This window comes from Polyodon spathula, chromosome 6 (genome assembly GCF_017654505.1).
Source record: "Polyodon spathula isolate WHYD16114869_AA chromosome 6, ASM1765450v1, whole genome shotgun sequence".
Taxonomy (NCBI): Eukaryota; Metazoa; Chordata; class Actinopteri; order Acipenseriformes; family Polyodontidae; genus Polyodon; species Polyodon spathula.
Window position 1 is genome coordinate 14,899,423 of NC_054539.1, and position 26,907 is coordinate 14,926,329.

The window sequence follows — 26,907 nt, forward strand, 5'->3', positions numbered from 1 at the left end:
ATGGACCGTTTCTGTTTTCAGCCATGGGCAGGCCCTGGGCAGAAGCCTGGTAGGTCTTATAGTGGTGCGCAGACAGCTTTGGCTGTCACAGGCCAGGGACCTGGATGCGGACATATTAGATGCACCTACCTCCCCTGGCCATATTTTCGAGCCAGTGGTGGAGGAGACACTGCAACGCTCCCACCGAGAGCGGGAGGCGTCTTGACAGGTGGCTGTGATGTTCCCTTCCCATGCTCCGGTATGGGATAGGACAAAGTGCTTGCCCAGATAGTTCTGATCCCCACTGCGCTGCATAGAAACCTGAGTCACTGCCTACAGGCTTCCGCAACAACTAATACTTGGGGCCGCCCGCAAAAACAATGGAAGAGCTCCGGGAGATAGTTCCCAAGGAACCGCCCTAAACAGCCTCCAAGACAGGCTCCACCCCAGCTTCAGCAGACCCAGCAGGGCCCCTGAAGGCATGAGGTCTCTGACCCACCCCATCTCACAACACCAGCTACAATACTGGCGCAATTGCACCCCAGATTCTTGGGTGCTCGCCACCGTACAAACAAGATATGCGCTACAGTTCCGCAAGGAACCTCCTCCCTTTCGAGGGATCACGGTTACATCCTTGAGCGACCCTGTACAGGTCTTGTCCTTCAAGCAAGAAGTAAAAACATTACTTCTCAAGCAAGCCATCCGCCTCGTAGAATGCACCTCTCAAGAAGAGGGGTTTTACTTTCTGTGCCAAAAATGGATGAGGGTCTACGACCCATCCTAGACCTGAAACACCTCAACAGGTTCTTGAGGGAGAGGATGTTACAGGTGGTCACAAATCGTCACATCCTCTGGTCAGTCTGACCAGGCAACTGGTTTACCACTGTGGACTTGAAGGACATGTAATTTCACACCACGTGCACAGGAAATACCTCCACTTCTCCTTTCAGGGAAACATCTTTGAGTTTTTCGTGCTGCCATTCTGCCTCTCCTTAACCCCCCACACGTTCTCAAAGTGCGTGGATGCCATTCTAGCCCCCTTCCGGCTGCAGGGGATCAGGGTGTTGAACTACCTGGACAACTGGTTGATCTGCTCCCAGTTGCAGGAAGGAGCAGAGGCCCACACGACAATTGTGACAGGGCATCTGGCGACACTGGGGTTTAGGGTGTTGTTTCACAAACTATTAGGTCTGATGGCTGCAGCTTCATCAGCCATCCAGCTGGGGTTACTCTACATGCACCCGATCCAAGTGTTGCTCAGTGCCTTCCGGCTACACCCCAAACGTGACAGAGCGCGTTGGCTGACCGTGTGTCACATATGCTGGGAAGCCCAATGCAGGTGGAGACAAGCTTCTCACCTACGCAAAGGCGTAAGGCTGGGAGTGATCCACAGCCGTCAGGTGGTGACAACAGACGTATCCCTATTGACAGTTCCCCTGGGTGCTCATATTCTAGCAAGCCATTTTCTAAAGGGTGCTTGGCGGCTATATCCTCCTAGGAAGGACGTCCTCCCCGAGTGGAGTCTAGATGTGGTATTGGAGGCACTCACTAAGGCCACGTTTGAGCCTATACATTCTATAGAGTTGAAATATCTCAATATGTTGTTAGCCATCACCTCCACTAAGCGAATTAGTGAGCTGCAGGCTCTGTCAGAGCACAGCTCCTGTATGCATGTTTGGGATGATGGAAACAGGGTGTCATTACGCATGAACCCCGCTTTCCTCCCTAAGGTGGTTACGGCTTTGCACCTGAATCAATCAGTGCAACTAGAGGCTTTCCATCCCCCACATTTTTCTTCGGAGGAGGATCGGAGATTAAATTTCTTCTGCTCGGTTCGGGCATTGAGATGTTATGTAGATTGGACGAAAGCTATGCGTCAGTCAGACCAGCTCTTTGTCTGTCAAGGTGAAAGAACTCTGGGTCAATCCTTCTCGAAGCAGCCACTGTCCCACTGGATTGTGGACACAATTTGGACTGCATATACTAATGCCAGAGGGTGGCCTTACACATTACCAGAGGAGTAGCGACGTCAAGGGCCCTCTTTAAAGATGCCTCATTGACTGATAGCTGTACTACGGCTTGCTGGGCTATTCCACATACATTCACTAGGTTCTACCGAACCAATGTGGTAGATCCTTCAATGCCTTCATTAAGCACAAGGGTCCTTGAGCTTGCATGCTCACACCACAAAGATTAGTTTGGTAGTAGCGAAATGTCCTTCATCTGCTGTCGGCTCAAACTCCTGCACGACAGCTTTGATATACTTTCCCAAAAGTATTGTTGTTGGTTGTCTTCAGATTGAAAGGGAACGATAGGTTATGGATGTAACCTCGGTCCCCTGAAAGAGAAGACGACCAGCAAACCTTGCAAGGTTGCATCACTTGTATTTGCAGGTTCAATGCTAAAGAGGACGTCACTCCCTGGAGGGGCCCTATCGGCAGCTCTGACATGAAATGCTCAGTAAATACCTCACCTGTGGCAGGCATATCCCAAAAGTATTGTTGTTGGTCGTCTTCTCATTCAGGGAGCCAGGGTTACATCCGTAACCTATTGTTTTATCATGAGGTTAATGTTTTTGATACTGTAAACATTTTAAATGGCACACAATTATGCGGAGGTGAGAAGTTAATGGTAACGTGATAAACATTTACAGTGCAGACTATTTTGTAGTATATATAATGACTGCCGAATAAAAAGTGAATATGAGCGTTTCCAAAGAGATTTCTAAATACTGTCTTAATTCTGTGCACCCAAAGACATATAATTAAGTTCTAAGAGTGAAACCTACTGTTTGGTATTCTGTCTTAAACAAGTAACCTGCCAGTCCCAAACTGTTGTGAAAAATTATATATTAAATAAACGGGGAAAAAAAAAAAAAATGTGTTAATCAGATTATTCCGCCTTTTATAGCAACTGTTCTAGGGCAGTGGTTCCCAGTCTGTGGTCCATGACTTAACTCCAGGTGGTCTGTAAACAACTCCCAATATTTGGTTATACAGTTCTAAACAGCACAACAAACAGCTTGTGATCGTGTAAAATAATCATACTGAAGTGTCATTCTGGGCCCATGATTGGGGAAACATGATAAAAGAACTTAGTTTCTTTGACGTGCTGGTCCACCATAATTTGTAGTACAGCTTGATAAAGCTATCATTAGATAGGGAATGGATTGGATTTCGCTGTCTGCTTGTTTGCGTTTTCAGCCCATGCAAAAAAAACCAATGCTGGGCCAGTCACACTAAAACCGAAGCAAGACGGTAGAAAAAATTGTTTGTTCATTTTATTTGTATGATTTTTTTTCTGATGCCAAAAGCACAAACAAAAATAACGGCCAAATTAAAGTAGAAATGTACTTCAAATAGGACTAAATTAGAATGATACATAAAATATAAATATGTTTTATAATTTCTATTTTAAAGACTTTTTCTTAGCCGTTCACTGATTCATTGAGCTCCACTTTTCCCATAAAAAAAAATCAAAAAACTTTGGTGTTCGCTGACTCTCTCAAATATTGCAATTGCATGTGTAAACTGCGTCCCTTGTGATCACAAGCATTATTAAATAGCCTAAGCTTGTCAAGTTAATTAAGTTTAAAATTTAAATGTATTTTGCTGTATTCTTTAAGCTGTAAATTAATATAGTGAATACAAAATATATATATATATATTTCAAAAGAAAAATAACAACTATATATGTTAACATATATGTGAGTAATTCACAGCACTGACAGGACAGAATGACTGGTTATTTTAAATGTTTGAAGGAGGTTTAATTGAGTATGGAGGAGGGATGAACGGGTGCACACACATGAGTTCGTCTCCACTTGAAAACAGTAAATTATGATAGTGTAATTTATGTGTGCCATGTTAAATAACGACAGCTGTTGAAGTGCCTTTTTGTCAAATGTGTCAGTGTAGCGTATTTAACAGTCTTTTTTCAGTACAAGAGGGGATGACCAAAGTAAAGTTAGCTTGATGTTCGATATTCGTTTGATATTCGCTACTGTGGACGTAAACAGCTACCGGCATGAATTAAAATTGCTCGAAACACATTACATGCCCCATCATCCCTACCATAGATACTTGAGCAGCAGGATGATGGGTTCTGAGGTTCGCTCTGACTTAAGCAATGAGTTTCGCGCCAGTTTCGCAGATAGAATGTTCAGTCTCTGAGGTAAAAGGCTACCCGGGGTGACTGAAAGGACTCGAAATGATTCAATACAGCAGCTGGCGTTTTTAAATCAACTTTAAATGAAATAAGACAATTTGTGAATCTGTTTTATCTGTGAACACTTTGAATAGTTTGTGAAAATAAAAACATCACACTTACCCACGTGCTTACCCGATGTGAATAAAAAGGCCTTTTCAGTTTACCTCAGAGACTGAACATTCTACCACCCAAACTGGCACTCATTGTTTAAGTCAGAGCGAAATTGAGAGCTTCATTTACCCCATCGTCCTCCTGCTCAAGTATCTATGGTGGGGATGATGGAAAATATAGTGCTGAAGTTCTCCTAAATGGTACGTGTGAAGCCGTCTTTGGAAAAAACAGCACAGTGGACTGCAGTTCAGTAGTGTAAAAAAGTGGTCAGGATGTCAAAAGTAATTAATAAAAGCAATGTGCTTACCTTACTTAAACTGGTCAAGCAGCATAAAGAAAAAGAAAAAGGGATAAGAAAAAGGGACAAACTGATCAAAAACAATACAGTGTACACATCATAATACAACTTGAGAAAGATATGTGTTTTTTATTTTTATTTTTTTAGACCAGTGTCACTTTATCATGGAATTGCCCCCATACAGTACATGGGTTGGTCATCCTAAACTTAGACCAGTAGGAAAGGGATCCAAACAAATGGCTAGCTATGTTTTGATTTTAGTATTTGTATAGCCCAGATTATATGGGAAACAAATTAAATTGAAATATGACAGCACAAAGGCAAGAACTAAATCACTATGGAGACTCAATAAAAAAATAGTCTGTTAAAGAGTACCGACCCATGTACTGTATAATAAATTCACCTACACGTGAATCTGCTATTAGTTGCTGATTTGTTTTGTTTTCCAGATAATTTGGGATATACAAATACTGAAATGGTTAGCCGTTTGTTTGCATCACTTTCTTACTGGTCAAAACGCAGGCATACAGAAGGGATACTTCAAGAGCTGTCTACTTCTGAACCTGCAGGCGTGGGGTGTGATTCCTCAGATATTGCTTTTGTAAATACAGTGTCAGAACCAAAGAATGCTCTAATAGCAAACCAAGAGACAGAAGATATTAAATATGTACATGGACAAAACCAATTTGAAGCAGAATATAATGAACATGTGAACAGCTTTTAAATAGATGTTCCAGTATTCAGTGATAGTGTCGGTCAAGTTGATAGTGATGGTCAATTCCCTTATATTGAAAGTGATTCAGATTCTGATTCGGATGATTCAGGGGGTATAGATTTAGATTTAGATAAAAACAAATCTTAAATAACCTGTCACTGAAGTTGATAGAGGAAGTTTAAAAACAAAATTATATATTGGTAACAAAACCTTGTTTAGCGGTTAAATTTAACCCTTTCATGCATGAATTATGTTAACCTTAAACAAGATTTTTTTTCAAATGGTTTTTATTAGCCTTCAGGGCCTATAAAAACATAAAAAAAAACTTGAGTGGACAACATGCGTCTGTAACTTAACAAAGTCTCTATTATCTTGGAACAACATATTATGAATTAAAGTCTTTCTCTTTTATTTGGGAAAAAAAAAGTAATACAAAATGCAAAACTAAATGGCTGGTACTATTCCAACTGGTATGTATTTGAATGTTTTCTCATATTTATTTTTTTTCCAGAAAAAAAAATGTCCTCAAAGTTGAAATTTTTTTTTTATGCCCAAATACGTGTGTATTCACCCAGAACCAAAAATGTCCTAAATGTTTGTTATAAAAATGTCTTCGTTATTGAAACAATAATATATCTTTTTTCTTCAGTGTTATACGCATCAAGTTACCATCCTTCCCTCTTTAGTGAAATGAATTTGTCTGATTTTAGCGCTGGGTGTGGAAGTTGGCAAAGCACCCGGAACACAATGGCTCGAGGCACTGCATGCACATGTACTTAGTTTTCCATGTACAAGCTGCATCATGGCACCTGTTAACATTTTTTGCATCAGTTAGCTTTGGCCAGTGATTCCCCACACTGAACCTTACTTCAGGGGGTGCCCTTGACACTGCCCTGCGCTTCAAAGGAGAGGGTGTCTCACTTGGCCTTCCTCTTCGACATTGCTCCAGAGAGCCGGCATTGATCAGCGCTTGAGCTATGAATGCTTTGAAATACAACAGATCCTTGTCACAGAATCCTGACATTCGATACAGTAGCCATGCATTTACACAAGTCACATCAAGAAAGTGAAAGAATACTCGAATGTACCATCTCCTGTTTTTGCGTCTGTGTCGGTACATCGATACACACTGATCCGTGAGATCCACTCCCCCCATGCTTTTGTTATATAGCTTGACATCAAATGGTCTAGGGATGTGGATCATTTCCTTTTCTTTCTTGGTCCACCTCTGGGTAGAATCCTGTGGCTGTTTGCCTGCACAGGACGATACAACTTGTATCACTGAACTGTCTAGCCACCGTGTAATGGTGATGTTCTCATCATTGGTCACAACTGATGATGCACCTCTTCCTTCTTCCTTCAGCTATTTCTTACTCTTCCACTTTGATTTTGTTCCCATTAGCCTGTTAGCTCTGCATGTACCTCTTGCATAGATGCCCTGGTCACGTAACCTCTGGAGGAGAGCGATGGTACAAAAAAAGTTATCAAAAAGGACCTTGTGATTTTTGTTTTGTATGTCATCACACAGGCGAAGAACCACATCAGCACACATGCCCAGTGTACTAACTTCACCTCTGCCTCCACTTGCTCCCTGATACACCTCAAATCTATACATGTACCTGGATGTCCCTGCTCTCACCCACACCTTCAAACCCCAGGGCTTGGGTTTCTTGGGAATGTAGTACTTGATGGACAGGTGGCCCATGAAGGAAGTCATTTGCTCATCAACAGACTGGAACTCTTCAGGATCAACTGCTTTACTAAAGGATGCCTCCCTGAGGTGCTCGCTGCTGCTGAACTTTCCTCTGCGATTGTATTGGCACCTTTATGTTTTTTGTAGTACCTATCAAATGCCATTAGATGGCAGGTGTTTTAATTTCGGTAGACGTCCAATGAAGAGGAAAACAGAGTTTCTTTTGGAGATAATCACTTAACAATAGCTGTCCACTGTAGTGACCTCTATGCATGAAAGGGTTAAAGCCATTCACACTTAGCTTTGCAAAGTGTTAAATATACTATACAAACCACTGTTAGGGACAAATTTAGAAATAAATGTAGATAATACCCAAAATATAAAACAATACAAAAACAATATTTAATTCTGCTTTAGTGTATGAGGTGGATTATATCAATATATATATATATATATAATAAGGACTAAGGACTAACACATCACAGCACTTGCAGTCTTGCAAGCATGCTGATAGTAACAGGTCATTCTAGCTCTTAACTTAACCCCAAGCCAACTACTCTCCTTTTTAATTTTGTCTGACTGCCTTCCTTGGAACCATTGGTGGGGTGGATGTTCTTACCGCTGTCCGCAGAATTATGGCTGCCTTACTTGGTAATGAATTAGCAACCAAATTCAATTAGAAGGGATTTGAAAACAAAAGATCATTTTATGACCTCAAACTTCGAAAAGTGACGATTGTTGAGATGCTCTTAAATATGTTTAACGTTACCTCTATAGAACCTTAACATTAGTTAAAAACATTTGATCTTTTTTCATTGCATTTCAAATGAGCAGTAAATCTGCATGATATGTTAAATAATATGTTAAGAATATTATGAAGTAAACAGAGAAGTACATGTGGGGGCAAGAGAGAGAGGCGATGATGTGGGGTTGGTGTTTGGTAGGGGGAATTACACTGTATTTTTAGGTCAGAATGGTAACTTTAGATATGTTGTTGAATTTAAGTCGAAGTTGACAGAGTCCATGGATATTGTTGTTATCTGGAGACATGTGTATTTTACATCTTTACATATTTTTTCAAAATGTGTGAGTTAATCTTACAGATGAATGGGAGTATGAGACAAGATGCTATCCCAATTCGATAGACTTGATAAGACTGATTTTTTAAATTTAATAAATATTTATTTATCGTCTCTAACAAAACCTTGTGGACATAAAGTTATTACAGTTACATTATGGAAGGTGACTGGATTTAAAAATGTTGTTAAATTGATATTTTAGATGCTGTACCCCGGAATCCCCCGACAAAAACAGCACAGGGCTCAGAAATCGAGACAGTAGCCATGCTGTGGCTAAGAAATGCACGAGATCGGGCAGGCGGAAGGAAGCAGCACCTCTTGTAGGCAATGAGGAAACATCAGGAGCAGCAGCAGTAGCAATAAGAAAACCATATCAAAACTTTGACCCTCATACAAATTACAAGTCTGGTACTTATGGCGACGTTTTTTTGCTTGTCAGAGGGATATTCCTCCTACCCCAGAGTGAACCTATCACTTGTAGAGGCTTGCAATTTGCGATCAGCGGGTTGGTCAAAACTTTGATTTGGTCTGGGCCTGTGTTACATTTATTATTTATTATTAATTGTTTAAATTGTTAAAACTTTTGGGTAAAGTTATATTTAAACTGTCATTTATGTTGTTAAATGTTCCCCATATGGAAAGATAAATAAAATAAATATGGTCCTTGTAATTCTAATATCTAAAGATTGGCCTCTTTTTATACCTTTATGAAAATATGAGATATAAAAGATGATGATACTGCTTCATGCATTTTAAATATTATTTAAATACATAAAGCAATATATTTATCATATATCTCATATTTTGCATTTATAAAAGGGGCCAATTTTTAGATGTTAAAAATATAAGGATAATAATGTTTTTCCTGTAGAAATGTAAAAGGAGTATAATAAAGGTCTTCAGAAGACTTCAAAACTTGAACAAGCTTGTTTTGTGTTAATTGAAAACTATTGCTACATTCAATTTTAGATTCCTGACATTGTGCAAAGTACAATCACCATTTTGTAATTTGTTTACAAATTGCAAAATGGTTATTGTGTTTTGCTTAATGACAAAATTCTAAGATTGAGTGTAACACTGTAAGTATTATTTTATTGTAAATAATTTACATTCTAGAACTTAAAGAACACCATATACTACTAGAGATGCAAAATAATACTTAAGCTGTTAGATTGCTTGTAGTGTTGATGTATTTGAAATTATTTTTGTCGAAACCCTTCGCTATGACAAAATAATGATTAATATTTATTTGTTTTGTTTATTTACTGTAAGAAATAGTTGATTACATATTCCCTTGTGTAATAAACTGCTAAAAGGCCTACTAACAAAGGTGTCTATGTGAGGGGTGTAAATATGAAAAATTATGAAAAAAAAACAGAAAAAAAAGAAAGCAAATAAACCTCACTCCAGTGGGCCCATCAAAACATTCTAAAACTCACTACTCAAAGGGTTAATTGAAACCTGACAGCTGTTAAAACCAAACACTTTATTAAAACATGATTATTTTAAAACTAGACCTGGCATATACTAGAATAAAGTACTTTGAGATCATTTCCCTAAATATTTTGAACATCATCTCTCCTGTTTAATCACTTATATTTTACTTTATCTGTTTTTCATACTGATTATGGCTGTTTACTGCAAACGATTACATTCAAAATAGATTTGCAATAGCGGTAAAACAGTCCAACACAGCTATACATTTTATTAGTTTGAGCCTTTACAGTACAAAATCAGGTTTCGTTTACAACATTTATCAAAACACAGATACACAGATTTAGCAAAAGCAAACTGGTTTGGCATCTCACAGAACAGCTGCACAGCCATGGAGCTCATTAAGCAATAAAGAGCAATGTAAATCTTCAAGCTCTATTACCATGAACAAATATTTTACAAAAACCAACACAGCTTTAAGGACGTTAATACTTTATATTTACATTTTTCTTTAATGTATATGTATATACAAGAACAGTGAAGTAAAATGTCTATAAAAGCTACAGCAAATAGAATGCAGTACAACCGAGTTTCAACTGTATGCTTCAAACTAGATCTGCTAATGCTGGGTATGGGAAGTGCTATTAAAATATATTCTAGGTTATTGTTGCTTGAATACTTGAAAAACTTATGTAATAGATAAAGGCCAATGAAAACAGAAGTATGTGCTTTAAACATTAAGAAAAAAGGGGTTTACATACAGCTTGTGGTTGTACTTTATTAAACACAAATGCATAATAGCTACTTTTTTTTCTAATGTTAGTAACTTCAAGGTTATACTGGAATAATAAGTAGAAGATGATTATGCTAACAGAGGTAACAGCATTTCTTTTTTTAATCTGGTTTTGAATTTTTTTTTTTTTTATTAACGTCTATTAGCAAAAATTACTCAATATTCTTTACAAACAAAATGTGATCAGTTTATACTTTTTTAGACCATTTTACAGAAAGGGGGAATCAACTTGGATTACCATTACAAATAAGCGTGTGATGCAATCCAGGTAGATTTCTTAGTGTATAAAATGCTCAAATTGAAGCAGTGGAAGTTAATGTTTCATTTTGTAATTTAAACAATTCTTATATATATATATATATATATATATATATATATATATATATATATATATATATATATAATACTTCCATTAGTTAGTTAATAAATGTATACTGGAAGAATTATTTTGAAAGATTTTGCCAAATATAATAACTCTGAATGCTTTTCTGAACCATTTATATAATAAAGCATAAATAAAAGGATTAAACGCTGAGTTTAAATAAGCGAACCAGACCAAAGCATCTACTAAAATAGGTGGAACTGGCTCATTAATGATAGGATCCACATTAAAGAATGTACATAATGGTGACCAACAGACTAGAAAGACCCCCATTGTTATCCCCAGGGTCCTTGCAGCTTTCATTTCTCTTTTTAGCGATGTTGTATTTTTCTTTTCTTCAGCTGTTTGCCTTTGGAGTTCTGTGTCTCTAATTGACCTGGCCTGTCTTCTTGCCACAAGAGATATTTTAAGATAGATACATATCATAAGAAATCCTGGGATGTAAAAAAATAATAAAGTTGTAATAAAGGCTGATGCTGCACTTTGGGCTAAAAAGCAACCTCCTATACAGTCAGGATTATCATATGAATCTTCCATACCTTGTTTGTTTAATTCTAGAAATATTAATCCAAATCCACTAACTGCAGCTAAGGTCCAGCTAATAAATATCATGTTAACTGTAACAAATATAGTAATTTTGTTTCTGTATCTAAGAGGATGGCACACTGCATAGTAGCGGTCAATGGAAACGAAGAACATATGCCATAGGGAAGCTATGCAAAGTGTGATATCTGTACTGGTATGGACTTTGCAAAATAAGTCCCCAAAGTACCAGCAATTTTCAACTGATCGGATCATGCTGGGGGGCATTACAAATCCTCCCACGAGAAAGTCAGCAGCTGCCAGAGAGAGGAGAAGAAAATGTGTGGGTGTGTGAAGCTGCTTGAAATGTGCTATAGAGATGATGACCAACAGGTTTCCACAAAGTGTGACTGTGATCACTGCCCCCAGGAACAAGTATAGTGGAACACGGGCAATGATTGGAAAGGTGATTTTAGGACATGACCCAGGTGTAGATTCATAACAGAACTGTGTACTTCCAGAGATCCCACTTTGACTGAAATTCATTTCCAATATGTATTACCTAGAGAAAAATAAATATGTTTAATATTAGATAGGCTGTGGCTTATAAAGTACATTTAAAAAAACACCTTTAATTTTTGAAACCTTTTTTATTGGTTATGTCACAAAAGGATTAGCATTCAAGATGCTCAAAACATAAACAGAGCAATGCCACTATATACTTGCATTGCTGTATTCTAAAGGGTAAAAGCACTTTCCTAATCATAATTAATAGCTGCACCCTTTTATCTGCCCCCAGTAGAGCTGTCTTTTCTGTGTTGGTTTACAGGATTAAGTCAAATGCTCTATGTGGAGGAAGCTTTTCATTTTGGAAAAGGTCCCTCTCTCTCTCTCTCTCTCTCTCTCTCTCTCTGCCTAGCTTACAGTTGTAGACTATAGCTGGAGTGAAAATATTTATGGAAATAAAAAAGAAGTCCTGCAACTGAAGTCTCTAACATATCAAGGTTTATTTCTTAAGGCATCAAAAACCTTGACAGATATCAACAGGTTTTGTTTCTGATGCCTTTTATAGTAAAATGCTTTAAGTCAAAATGTTTACCTAGTTTATTTTTATATTGCTACATATCTTACCATGTTTATGTACTTATGGATGAAATATAATATTGCTTAGTTCATAAAGACACACAGAATAAAAAAGTCACAATTGTTGCAGTTCCAATTCCTCACTATGCACAATAAAAAGTGTGAGTAATTTCTGCAGAGAATGTCAACAAAAAAGTTACTATTTAGTTTTTCATTTCAACACCAAATACATTGGAATTGTCAAGGTTCCTGAAAATCCATTTTCAACACATTTCATATTTCAATAGAAAACCCATAACCAGTACCTCAAAGTCCACTGCTGTGCTTCCATTCCTTGTTGTTTTCCACATGACAGTTTCATATTTAAAACCACAGCCACGTGTGCATCTGCACCAGTTTCTTGACAAAATATGTAATTACCTCAATTTTCCTTAAGGAGATACAACATCTCCAGTGGTAAACAAAACAGTGGTCATTAGGGTGTCATTCTTTTAATGGGCACCATGAGAATGACCTTTACTAATAAGGCATCCTATGGCTATCAACTGTACTTCACCTCCTTACTCTCTTGATACCAACCATGCAACTGAGCTCCCTGGTTAACAATAGTGTGCAACAGCAGTTTCGTTTCACAATATTTACAGAATGCTCAGTCCGTAATTCAGCTATATTTACAAAAGACAATATAACACGTGAGAAGGGGTGTGGGTAATTCACAGACTAGCAGACAGACAGGTGTACTTGAAAACACCACACCGGTGCCCAGTTTTATTTTCAAACAGTTCTTGCTTTTTCCGGAGGAGGGCACTGTTGACCGTGGTCTGCCTATCAACGATGATAGACAGGACCACGGAAATACCACAGCTGGTACGTAAACAGCAAGTGCACTCGCAGGTGCTCAAAGAAATAATAATGAAAACAGAAGGCGAAAAGAACAATGGAAAATAAAACAGTAATAAAACTACAAATAAAAGGTGCTGCACTCGGCAGCGTTATCCCGGTCGTCGCTACCCGCACGACCCGGATCACTTTCCTACTCTGTAGGCTAACTAGCCTGTTCTGTCACAATACGCCGGGGTCTGCCCAAGGTTTCCCCGCTCTCTCTGTCTCGCTATGAAACTCTTTGTTTCGCCTGGTTCCCGGTCCTGGATCAGTGCTCCTGCACTCTCGTTGCGTTTAAGTGGGCAGAGCTGAGGAAACAATGGAGCGTTAATTTATAGGGCTAACAATCTCCCAAGACGCGCCTCTCAGCCATTCAGAGAGGGGGAAAGTCTACATACCCACTTTCCCACCTCCGTGTCACTGCCATGACTCACAGGCGGTTGTTGGACGACTGCCGCCCTCTTCCTGCAGCCATTGAACACGCCAGCAGAGTCAGCACAGATCTCTCCCTGTTACAAACACGTACTGTTTCAAAATTAGAAAGAAGTCTGAAAGTTAGACCTGTTGGAAATGTGTACAAAGATGCAATGCAGAATTTTAGAAGAAATTATGTATTAGTCACTTATTATTCATCAATATGCATAGCCAAAACATCATCTGTGTAGTGTGGAGTGATGGATATAGCAGTACAGTGATCACAAAATATACAAGTTACTAAAGGGCCTACAGTAAAGTGTATTACTTATTATACAATCAATTCACACACACACACACACATTTATAGTTTCTGTCTCTTTCTGTGGGCTGTGCTCCACGCCACTGTAAGCTACGCGCTGCTCCGGTTGTGTCACTGCATGTGGTCCAGACTTATACTGTCTGTATGCAGTGCTTCACACTGCTGCAAGCTGCGTGCTGCATCGGTTGTGTGATTGCACGCAATCCAGACTAGACACCTGGCCCAGTAACCTCGGTGCTTACGCCCCTGGTCCTCAGTGCTTCAGACCCTTGGTGCCTCGCCACTTCGGTGCCTCGTTGCCTACGGTGCCACAGAACCTCGATGCCTCGTCGCCCCTGGTGTTTAGATGCTCCCTGCATCAGTGCCTTCAGTGCATCGGCACCTTAGAGCCTCGAAGCCTTGGTCCTTTGGCACCCTCGGTGCTCATGAGCCTCGATGTCTCAGTGCTTCTGTGCTCAGATACTCCCTGCATCGATACCTTCGGTGCTTCAACGTCTCAGACTCGGTATCTCAGTACTTCAGCACTTTTTGGTCCCAGAGCCTCGACGTCTCTGTACTTCGACGCACTTGGCACTCGATCGCACCCTGCATCGGTACCCTCGGTGCCTCGGTGACTCAGAGCCTGAGTGCCTCTGTGTTTCAGCCCCTCTGTGCCCCCAGAACTCAATGCATTGGTGCTCCCCTAGTGCAGATGCTCGTGCATCACAATGTCAAAGTTCCACCTTTGCACGTCCTTTGGAGGGAAGCTTCTCCCACAGGACAAACACCTCCTGTGTGTCAAGTCCTTGGGATGAGACGTTCTGCTCGATCTACACAGTGTCCCAGCCACGGACCCTGTGCAGGTGGTTCACAGAGTTTATGGGAGCGGCTTCCTCAGCCAGCTCAGCTGAGCCCACTGCAACGCTGGGAGTCCTGCCTTCCCCCCCTCCTCCACCTGCCTTCCAGCCCAACACTCAGTATTCAATTCATCACTTCAGTCCATTGAACTCGCAGCTGCTCATGGTCTCCGAAAAGGAGGAGTAAGAGGGCAAGAGGGCAAAGCACAGTAGGTAGGCCAAGGATATTGTCAGAATTTGCACATACTCTTTATATATATATATATATATATATATATATATATATATATATATATATATATATATATATATATATATATATATATATATATATATATCTCAAGGGAGACGTTTAGGAGGACATAGAGATGTTTGGGACTCCTATAAGTGGATTGTTTGTGCACTTGGCTTGCAATTTATCCAGATGACTTTTAATAATCAAGAAGACCTCACAGACACATTCGATTTGAAGTTTTTAGCGAATTAGAGTAACATCAGTACTCATTGTTTTTAATGATTAATAAAAATAATGGTTTTTGTAGTCTAACTATTAGACCGGAAGACAAACGGATGTTCGCATTAACGGTGAAAGGTGTACACAAGGGTATCACAACTCACCAGTGATACAGTATTCCATCAATGTCTGGCAAAGGCAATAAGGTCTCTAGACAACAACCAACATGGAACTGTGTTACAAAAATGCCGATGACTTGTTGTTATGTAGTTCTTCTCTTGCAGAGGCGTAGAAGTTGTTGCATGACACACTGGCCCTACCAGTGTGTGCGTTCAAGGAAACATCCAAGGACAATCGGTAAACAAGTGTGACAAAGTGCCCACCCCTGTGTATATTATCTGTTGTTGCGTGTGGTTTGTTAAATGTTGGTGTATAGTCATTGGTACACGGGATATAAATGGGTCTGTGTAACACGAGTCTTTAAAATGTATATTTGTATTTAGGCACAGGATTGTACATCACTTCACGTACATTTAAAGTAGTTATTATGTGAGCACGAGGTTGCACATAATTAATTCACGTGCTGGGATTCAAGTGAATAATAAATTAGTAATTGAATCCCAGCACAACAGTATATATTGATGCACATTTTACTTACTCGTGGTTGGGTGTTCGGTGAGTGGAGAACGGGAGAGAGAGGACGAGAATTCAACGTAAATGTCAATTGCTTTTGCGTGCTGGTGGGACCAGCACGATACTTGTTTATTTATCTGCTCACCGTGTTTGTTAGTGTGTCTGTCCGTGCACCATGTTTGTCTGTATAGTCCGTTTAGTTTGTCTTTTTGTTTTGGCGCAGAGTGCTGTGTGCTGTTTTCTTTTTGTTTAAACCCTTTTATTTTGCATTAAACCGGCGCAAACAAGCACCATCATTATTTCACATCATCTGTCTTTGTGTTCATTCCTTTTAATGGTTCTGACGCCGCCCACTTCGGCCGTCTTTGTGACAACAAGACAGAAGCCAACTATATAGAACTAACAAAGCAGAGGTTGTTGGCGCTACTTCTCTGACAAAAGATGATCTTTGATATTGGAACTTGTGAAAATAACTGAACATGCTACGACCCCAACCAGAGTATGACTTACATAGAGCCAATGACTATGTAAGCCTGGCAATAGACAAAGCCACGGTATGGACTGACTTACAAATTAGACTACCACCAGGAGGGTATTATGCCAGGAGTGAGACACTCATGACGACATGACACATGGAGCCAGTGGTTATGGCTCCACAGGAATACATACTAATTGAGTTTGTTTGTATTATAGGAACTCCAAGATGTACTCTAACCTATTTTGTGTTCACAGGGCAGTGACCAAAATACGCCCCTGCGAAGAACTCGAAGAAAAGCCAATCCCACAATGGCTTGTTATGACAAGGGAATAGCCCCTCAAATTAAAATTGTATTAAAATAGAGCAAAAGTGAAAAATGAAACCCATGTAACCTTGAAAAATACGTACATCAAAGTACAATTACTTCAATAAGTAGAACACCTAACTGACGTGACATACTGTCTGAATTAGTGGGGTGGTTTGGGGCAGCCCAATCTACGACGAATGGAATAAACACTGAATTCCAACAAGTAGATACCATGGAATGCACCATGCAGCTAATGCAATACAATTAATGGTAAAGTCTATCAATGATTCTTTTTATTTTTTACCATATGAAACATGTCACGAGGCGTCAAAGATGTGAACATCGTATTACTCAAGGCGTAAAGTCAGCATTAATAATTTAAAAGAAGAGGTTACTTCACGGCAAGTACTAGTAACCTCTACCTTGAGGTACAGAAGATGGAGAATGAGAAAAAAGAAGGTGGTATAGCCCTGTGGCAGAGCAAAGCTCTGCCCTTTAAATTGGCAGGGATGGGGTTAACTTCCCCTACCTGCCTGGTTTTATTATGTTCAGGTGGCTGGGGTTGATTAGTTGATTAGGTTGATTAACGATCAATCAGCGCCCAGCCACCTGATATAAAAGGAGGCCTCTGCTTCTCATTTGGGGAGAGGGAGCTGAGGAAGCAGGTTGGTGTTTGTTTTGTGGTTTTTGAATTTTCTAAATCCAGTGAAGTCATTGCCCAGCCTGGAAACTTTATTTTTGTGAGTTTTGTTTTTGCTTTATTTGTGTTTGAGTATCTGTTATTTTGCCCTTGTGCACTTTATTTTTGTTTATTTATAATAAAATAGTTATTTTTTTGAACTGCAGTCTGTCTCTGGGCCTCTATCCACTCGCCAGCCTGCCACAAGCCCTTTGACTTGTACAGCCAATTTGCTTTTCTGCCTCACTGCACGAAGAGACTAAGAACACTGGAAGGAAAGATACCAGTAATTTGACTTGTACAAAGAGTGTAGGAACAATGGAAGATTACAAAGTGTGGAATGTGTACAAAACTGTTCTAGTTAAATAAAAGATACATAGATGAAGTGCCAGCACTGAGTGGTGCAACACCTATGGAGAATATTCAAGGTTTTTTATGCAAACTGTTAAAATGCTAATAGTATTATTGCAAATTTACTAACATAGATGCATGCAGAATGCTTTTACTGACACAGACACATAGGGGCAAGTGCTGTGAACATCTGCCTCATGCCATTGACCATCTCTGTTTTCAGCTATTCGAAGGTCCAAAGGAAGGACTGAAGAGATACCCAATACCCAGGTCGGCACTTGCAGTTTTAAGGAAGATTGCATGATGTTTCCAAGGCAGGACAGTCTAGTGCAAGATGACTGTTTTGCCTTTCATAGCCTGCTTTGCTTTTCATATACTGTTTTGTTTTTCTTACTGTTATGCTTTTCACACAAAAGGTTCTAGTACAGAGTGACTTTGTTTAGATTTTGATGCAGCTACGCTTAAAAGATTAGGGAAAGAATGTGTTCAAGGTTGCTGCATGTGTGTGAGAGAGACAAACTGTTTTGAGCGAAAACAACTCCTTATAGGGAGGACTTCGAGACTGTTCCATGATATTGCTGACGTATTATTCTGCTCAATGTTGCTATGCTGAACATGGGTAAGCACTGGGTTACCTTGTCTTAAGCTAAGAGAGAGTGTGTTCGTGTTACTGCTGTGGTGTGTTCATGTAACTGCTTCTCTTCCCTTGCATGCATTGTAATAAACTTCTTGAACTGCTATCAATCAGAGTCATCAGTCATTTCATACAACAGGATATTTTCCCCTTACTACAGCTGCCCTCACTGAGCCGGTAGCCTCAGAGCTACACCTGGTCTCTGTTATGCTGCTACATATTTTAGGCTTCCATGGACAGGCCCTGGGCAGAAGCCTGGTAGATCTTGTAGTGGTGCGCAGACAGCTTTGGCTGTCACAGGCCAGGGTCCTGGATGCAGCCATATTAGACGCACCTACCTTCCCTGGCCATTCTTTCGGGCCAGTGGTGGAGGAGACACTGCAACGCTCACACTGAGAGTGGGAGGTGTCTTGACAGGTGGCTGCGATGATCCCTTCCCATGCTCCGGTATGGGATAGGACGAAGTGTTGGCTCTTAACTACGGTAACCCAGATAGTTCCGATCCCCACTGCGCTGCATAGCGACCTGAGGCACTGCCTATAGGCTTCCGCAACAACTAATACTTGGGACGCACGCAAAGGCAATGGAAGAGCTCCGGGAGAAAGTTCCCATGGAACTGCCCTAAACAGCCTCTAGACAGGCTCCACCTGAGCTTCAGCAGCCCCAGCAGGGCCCCTGAAGGCTTGAGGCCTCAGACCCACCCCTTCTCACAACACCAGATACAATACTGGCGTAATTGCACCCTAGACTCTTGGGTGCTCGCCACCGTACAAACAACTTATGCGCTACAGTTCACGGAACCTCCTCCCTTTCGAGGGATCACGGTTACATCCTTGAGCAACCCTGTACAGGTCTTGGCCCTCAAGCAAGAAGTAAAAACATTACTTCTCAAGCAAGCCATCTGCCTCGTAGAACGCACCTCTCACGAAGAGGGGTTCTACTTGTGATACTTTCTGTGCCAAAAAAGGACGAGGGTCTACAACCCATCCTAGACCTGAAACACCTCAACAGGTTCTTGAGGGAGAGGATGTTACAGATGGTCACAAATCGCCACATCCTCTGGTCAGTCTGGCCAGGCAACTGGTTTACCACTGTGGACTTAAAGGATACGTATTTTCATGCCCTGTGCACAGGAAATACCTCCACTTTACCTTTCAGGGAAGCATCTTTGAATTTTTCGTGCTGCCATTCTGCCTCTCCTTAGCCCCCCCACGTTCTCAAAGTGCGTGGATGCCATTCTAGCCCCCTTCCGGCTGCAGGGGATCAGGGTGTTGAACTACCTGGACAACTGGTCAATCTGCTCCTGGTCGCAGGAAGGAGCAGAGGCCCACACGGCGATTGTGACAGGGCATCTGGTGAAACTGGGGCTCAGGGTGTTGTTTCTAAAACTATTGGGTCTGATGGCCGCAGCTTCATCAGCCATCCAGCTGGGGTTACTCTACATGCACCCGATCCAAGTGTTGCTCAGTGCCTTCCGGCTACACCCCAAACGTGACAGAGCGCGTTGGCTGACCGTGTCTCACATATGCTGGGAAGCCCAATGATGGTGGAGACAAGCTTCTCACCTACGCAAAGGTGTAAGGATGGGAGGGACTCACAGTCGTCAGGTGGTGACAACAGATGCATCCCTATTGACAGTTCCCCTGGGTTCTCATATTCTGGCAAGCCATTTTCTAAATGGTGCTCGGTGGCTACATCCTCCTAGGAAGGACGTCATCCCCAAGTGGAGTCTAGATGTGGTATTGGAGGCTCTCACTAAAGCCCCGTTTGAGCCTATACATTCTATAGAGTTGAAATATCTCAATATGTTGTTAGCCATCACGCCCACTAAGCCAATTAGTGAGCTGCAGGCTCTGTCAGTGCATAGCTCCTGTATGCATGTTTGGGATGATGGAAACAGGGTGTGCACCTGATTCAATCAGTGCAACTAGAGGCTTTCCATCCCCCACATTTTTCTTCGGAGGAGGATCGGAGATTGAATTTCTTCTGCTCGGTTCGGGCATTGAGATGTTATGTAGATTGGACGAAAGCTATGCGTCAGTCTGACCAGCTCTTTGTCTGTCAAGGTGAAACGACTCTGGGTCAAGCCTTCTCGAAGCAGCCACTGTCCTACTGGATTATGGACACAATTTGGACTGCATATACTAATGCTGGTCTACCCCAACCTGAAAGGATGGCTACACACTTTAACAGAGGAGGAGCGATGTCATGGGCCCTCTTTAGAGATGCCTCATTGACTGATATCTGTACTGCGGCTAGCTGGTCTATTCCACTTACATTCACTGGGTTCTACCGACTCAATGTGGTAGATCCCTCAATGCCTTCATTAAGCACAAGGGTCCTTGAGGTTGCATGCTCACACCAAAAAGATTAGTTTGGCGGTAGCGAGATGTCTGTCATCTGCTGTCGGGTCAAACTCCCGCACGGCAGCTTTGATATGCTTTCCCAAAAGTATTGTTGTTGGTCGTCTTCAAATTGAAAGGGAACGATAGGTTAAGGATGTAACATCGGTCCCCTGAGGTTAATGTTTTTGATACTGTAAACATTTTAAATGACACACAATTATGCAGAGGTAGGAAGTTAATGGTAACGTGATAAACATTTACAGTGCAGACTATTTTGTACTATTTATAATGACTGCCAAATAAAAAGCGAATATGAGTGTTTCCCAAGAGATTTCTAAATACTGTCTTAATTCTGTGCATCCAAAGACATATAATTAAATTTTAAGAGTGAAACCTACTGTTTGGTATTCTGTCTTAAACCAGTAGACTGCCAGTCCCAAACTGTTTTGAAAAATTATATATTAAATAAATGGGGAAAAAAATTCAGATTATTCTGCCTTTTATATCACCTGTTCTAAGGCAGTGGTTCCCAGTCTGTGGTCCATGACTAAACTCCAGGTGGTCTGTAAACAACTCCCAATATTCGGTTATACAGCTCTAAACAGCACAACAAATAGCTTGTGATCGTGTTACATAATCATACTGAAGTGTCATTCTGCGACCATGATTAGGGAAACACAATAAAAGCACTTAGTTTCTTTGACGTGCTGGTCCACCATAATTTGTAGTACAGCTTGATAAAGCTATCATTAGATAGGGAAGGAATTGAATTTCGCTGTCTGCTTGTTTGTGTTTTCATCCCATGCAAAACCCACACAGGCCCAATTCAGCAGAATACAACCACCATAGCTGGGCCAATGCTGGGCCAGTCACACTAAAACCGAAGCAAGACGGTAGAAAAAATTGTTTGTTCATTTTATTTGTATGATTGTTTTTCTGATGCCAAAAGCACAAACAAAAATAACGGCCAAATTAAAGTACAAATGTACTTCAAATAGGACTAAATTAGAATGGTACATAATACATATATGTTTTATAGTTTCTATTTTAAAGGCTTTTTCTTAGCCGATCATTGACTCATTGAGCTCCACTTTTCCCATTAAAAAAAATAAAAAAACTTTGGTGTTCGCTGACTCTCTCAAATATTGCAATTGCCAAGTGTAAACTGTGACCCTTGTGATCACAAGCATTATTAAATAGCCTAAGCTTGTTAAATAAGACATGTCAAGTTAAGAAAAATAACAACTATATATATATATATATGTGACACATATATATGTGAGTAATTCACAGTACCGACAGGACAGAATGACTGGTTATTTAAAACGTTTGTAGGAGGTTTAATTAAGGATGGAGGAGGGATGAGAGGATACACGAGCACAAGCAAGTTCGTCTCCACTTGAAAACAGTAAATTATGATAGTGTATTTTATGTGTGCCGTGTTAAATAACGACAGCTGTTCAAGTGCCTTTTTGTCAAATGTGCCAGTGTAGCGTATTTAGCAGTCTTTTGTCAGTACAAGAGGGGAGGACCAAAGTAAAGTTAGCTTGATGTTCGATATTTGTTTGATATTCGCTACTGCGGACGTAAACAGCTACCGGCATGAATTAAAATTGCTCGAAACACACTACATGCCCCATCATCTCTACCATAGATACTTGAGCAGCAGGATGATGGATTCTGAGGTTCGCTCTGACTTAAGCGATGAGTTTCTCGCCAGTTTCGCGTGTAGAATGTTCAGTCTCTGAGGTAAAAGGCTACCCAGAGTGACTGAAAGGACTTGAAATGATTCAATACAGCAGCTGGCGTTTTCAAATCAACTTTAAATGAAATAAGACAATTTGTGAATCTGTTTTATCTGTGAACACTTTGAATAGTCTGTGAAAATAAAAACATCACACTTACTCACGTGCTTACCCAATGTGAATAAAAAGGCCTTTTCAGTTTACCTCAGAGACTGAACATTCTACCAACCAAACTGGCACTCATTGTTTAAGTCAGAGAGAAATTGAGAGCTACATTTCCCCCATCGTCCTCCTGCTCAAGTATCTATGGTGGGGATGATGGAAAATATAGTGCTGAAGTTCTCCTAAATGGTACGTGTGAAGCCGTCTTTGGAAAAAACAGCACAGTGGACTGCAGTTCAGTAGTGTAAAAAAGTGGTCAGGATGTCAAAAGTAAATAATAAAAGCAATGTGCATACCTTACTTAAACTGGTCAAGCAGCATAAAGAAAAAAGAAAAAGGGACAAAGATAAAGGGACAAACTGATCAAAAACAATACAGTGTACACATCATAATACAACTTGAGAAAGATATGTGTTTTTATTTTTTTTTAATTTCATGGCCAGTGTCACTTTATCATGGAATTGCCACCATACAGTACATGGGTTGGTCACCCTAAACTTAGACCAGTAGGAAAGGGATCCAAACAAATGGCTAGCTATGTTTTGATTTTAGTATTTGTATATCCCAGATTATATGGGAAACAAATTAAATTGAAATATGACAGCACAAAGGCAAGAAATAAATCACTGTGGAGACTCAATAAAAAAAATAGTCTGTTAAGGAGTACCGACCCATGTACTGTATAATAAATTCACCTACACGTGAATCTGCTATTGGTTGCTGATTTGTTTTGTTTTCCAGATAATTTGGGATATACAAATACTGAAATGGTTAGCCGTTTGTTTGCATCACTTTCTTACTGGTCAAAACACAAGCATACAGAAGGGATACTTCAAGAGCTGTCTACTTCTGAACCTGCTGGCGTGGGGTGTGATTCCTCAGATACTGTTTTTTTAAATACAGTGTCAGAACCAAAAAATGCTCTAATAGCAAACCAAGAGGCAGAAGATATTGAATATGTACATGGACAAAACCAATTTGAAGCATATGATGAACATGTGAACAGCTTTCAAATGGATGTTCCAGTATTCAGTGAGAATTATAGTGTCGGTCAAGTTGATAGTGATGGTCAATTCCCTTATAGAGAAAGTGATTCAGATTCTGATTTGGATGATTCAGGGGGTATAGATTTAGATTTAGATAAAAACAAATCTTAAATAATCTGTCACTGAAGTTGATAGAGCAACTTTAAAAACAAAATTATCTATTGCTGACAAAACCTTGTTTAGCGGTTAAATTTAACCCTTTCATGCATGAATTATGTTAACCTTAAACAATATTTTGTTCACATGGCTTTTATTAGTCTTCAGGGCCTATAAAAACATAAAAAAAAACTTTACATACAGCTTGTGGTTGTTAAAGCATTACTTTATTAAACACAAATGCATAATAGCTAATTTCTAATGTTAGTAACTTCAAGGTTATACTGGAATAATAAGTACAAGATGATTATGCTAACAGAGGTAACAGCATTTCTTTTTTTAATCTGGTTTTGAATTTTTTTTTTATTAACGTCTATTAGCAAAAATTACTCAGTACTCTTTACAAACAAAATGTGATCAGTTTGTACTTTTTTAGACCATTTTACAGAAAGGGGGAATCAACTTGGATTACCATTACAAATAAGCGTTTGATGCAATCCAGGTAGATTTCTTAGTGTATAAAATGCTGAAAGTGATACAGTGGAAGTTAATGTTTCATTATGTCATTTAAACCGTTCCAAAAAGGACAGGGTGCGTCAACAAAAACATGTACCATTTTTAAAATAACAATTATTATAGATACAATATATATAAACTTAGATTAGTTAGACAATAATTGTATTGAGGAAGAATTACTTTGAAAGATTTTGCAAAATATAATAACTCTGAATGCTTTTCTGAACCATTTATAAAATAAAGCATAAATAAAAGGATTAAACGCTGAGTTTAAATAAGCGAACCAGACCAAAGCATCTACTAAAATAGGTGGAACTGAGCTTTGTATTGCATGATCCACATTAAGGTATATAAAACATGGTGACCAACAGACTAGAAAGACCCCCATTGTTATCCCCAGGGTCCTTGCAGCTTTCATTTCTCTCTTTAGTGATGTTGTATTTTTCTTTTCTTCAGCTGTTTGCCTTTGGAGTTCTATGTCTCTAATTGACCTGGCTTGTCTTCTTGCCACAAGAAATATTTTAAGATAGATACATATCATAAGAAATCCTGGGATGTAAAAACATAATAAAGATGTAATAATGACTGATGCTACATTTAGAGCTAAAAAGCAACCACCTATACAGTCAGTATTATCATATGAATCTTCCATACCTTGTTTGTTTAATTCTAGAAATAGTAATCCAAATCCACTAACTGCAGCTAAGGTCCAACTAATGAATATCATGTTAACTGTAACAAATATAGTAATTTTGTTTCTGTATCTAAGAGGATGGCACACTGCATAGTAGCGGTCAATAGAAATGAAGAACATATGCCAAAGGGAAGCTGTGCAAAGTGTGAAGTCTGTACTGGCATGCACTTTGCAAAATAAGTCCCCAAAGTACCAGCAATTTTCAACTGATCGGATCGTGCTGGGGGGTAGTACAAATAGTCCCAGGAGAAAGTCAGCAGCTGCCAGAGAGAGGAGAAGAAAATGTGTGGGTGTGTGAAGCTGCTTGAAATGTGCTATAGAGATGATGACCAACAGGTTTCCACAAAGTGTGACTGTGATCACTGCCCCAAGGAACAAGTATATTGGAACACGGGCAATGACTGGAATGGTGATTTTAGGACATGACCCAGGTGTAGATTCATAACAGAACTGTGTGCTTCCAGAGATCCCACTTTGACTGAAATTCATTTCCAATATGTATTACCTAGAGAAAAATAAATATGTTTAATATTAGATAGGCTGTGGCTTTTAAAGTACATTTAAAAAAACACCTTTAATTTTTGAAACCTTTTTTTATTGGTCATGTCACAAAAGTATTAGCATTCAAGATGATCAAAACATATACAGAGCAATGCCACTATATACTTGCATTGCTGTATTCTAAAGGGTAAAAGCACTTTCCTACTCATAATTAATAGCTGCACCCTTTTATCTGCCCCCAGTAGAGCTGTCTTTTCTGTGTTGGTTTACAGGATTAAGTTAAATGCTCTATGTGGAGGAAGCTTTTCATTTTGGAAAATGGCCTAGTTTACAGTTAGTTACAGTTGTAGACTATAACTGGAGTGAAAATATTTATGGAAATAAAAAAGAAGTCCTGCAACTGAAGTCTCTAACATATCAAGGTTTATTTCTTAAGGCATCAAAAACCTTGACAGATATCAACAGGTTTTGTTTCTGATGCCTTTTATAGTAAAATGCTTTAAGTCAAAATGTTTACCTAGTTTATTTTTATATTGCTACATATCTTACCATGTTTATGTACTTATGGATGAAATATAATATCGCTTAGTTCATAAAGACACACAGAATAAAAAAGTCACAATTGTTGCAGTTCCAATTCCTCACTATGCACAATAAAAAGTGTGAGTAATTTCTGCAGAGAATGTCAACAAAAAAGTTACTATTTAGTTTTTCATTTCAACACCAAATACATTGGAATTGTCAAGGTTCCTGAAAATCCATTTTCAACACATTTCATATTTCAATAGAAAACCCATAACCAGTACCTCAAAGTCCACTGCTGTGCTTCCATTCCTTGTTGTTTTCCACATGACAGTTTCATATTTAAAACCACAGCCACGTGTGCATCTGCACCAGTTTCTTGACAAAATATGTAATTACCTCAATTTTCCTTAAGGAGATACAACATCTCCAGTGGTAAACAAAACAATGGTCATTAGGGTGTCATTCTTTTAATGGGCACCATGAGAGTGACCTTTACTAATAAGGCATCCTATGGCTATCAACAGTACTACACCTCCTTACTCTCTTGATACCAACCATGCAACTGAGCTTCCTGGTTAACAATAATGTGCAACAGCAGTTTCGTTTCACAATATTCACAGAATGCTCAGTCCGTAATTTCAGCTATATTTACAAAAGACAATATAACACGTACTGTTTCAAAATTAGAAATATGTCTGAAAGTTAGACCTGTTGGAAATGTACAAAACTGTACAAAGATGCAGTGCAGAATTTTAGAAGAATGTATGCATTAGTCACTTATTATTCATCAATATGCATGCCCAAAACATCATCTGTGTAGTGTGGGGTGATGGATATAGCAGTACAGTGATCACAAAATATACAAGTTACTAAAGGGCCTACAGTAAAGCATATTGCTTATTATACAGTCAATTCACACACACACACACACACACACACACACACACACACACACACACACACACACACACACACACACACATTTATAG

General features: G+C 39.5%; 2 protein-coding genes across 2 annotated transcripts; both read right to left on the reverse strand.

The window, feature by feature from the left end:
- Positions 1-1,900: 1,900 nt before the first annotated feature.
- LOC121316649 (trace amine-associated receptor 1-like) lies at positions 1,901-11,761 on the reverse strand. The gene is made up of 4 exons (XM_041251690.1): positions 11,233-11,761; positions 11,043-11,169; positions 6,952-7,117; positions 1,901-1,930 (listed from the first exon to the last, which is right to left on the reverse strand). The coding sequence occupies exons 1-4, from the start codon at positions 11,759-11,761 to the stop codon at positions 1,901-1,903; spliced, it is 852 nt and encodes a 283-aa protein (XP_041107624.1).
- Positions 11,762-24,343: 12,582 nt separating this feature from the next.
- On the reverse strand, positions 24,344-25,381 carry LOC121316651 (trace amine-associated receptor 1-like). Its single transcript, XM_041251691.1, has 2 exons — positions 25,066-25,381; positions 24,344-24,993 (listed from the first exon to the last, which is right to left on the reverse strand). The coding sequence occupies exons 1-2, from the start codon at positions 25,379-25,381 to the stop codon at positions 24,344-24,346; spliced, it is 966 nt and encodes a 321-aa protein (XP_041107625.1).
- Between the last annotated feature and the right edge of the window lie 1,526 nt (positions 25,382-26,907).

Coding starts and splice junctions, on each gene's coding strand:
- LOC121316651 (XM_041251691.1), bottom strand. CDS start 25,381: ATGAATTTCAGTCAAAGTGGGATCTCTGGAAGCACACAGTTCTGTTAT. Junction 24,994..25,065: donor GTACTTTGGGGACTTATTTT/GCAAAGTGCATG, acceptor TCATTTCTATTG/ACCGCTACTATGCAGTGTGC.
- LOC121316649 (XM_041251690.1), bottom strand. CDS start 11,761: ATGAATTTCAGTCAAAGTGGGATCTCTGGAAGTACACAGTTCTGTTAT. Junction 11,170..11,232: donor TCTAGAATTAAACAAACAAG/GTATGGAAGATT, acceptor CCCAAAGTGCAG/CATCAGCCTTTATTACAACT. Junction 7,118..11,042: donor AGAGACACAGAACTCCAAAG/GCAAACAGCTGA, acceptor ATACAATCGCAG/AGGAAAGTTCAGCAGCAGCG.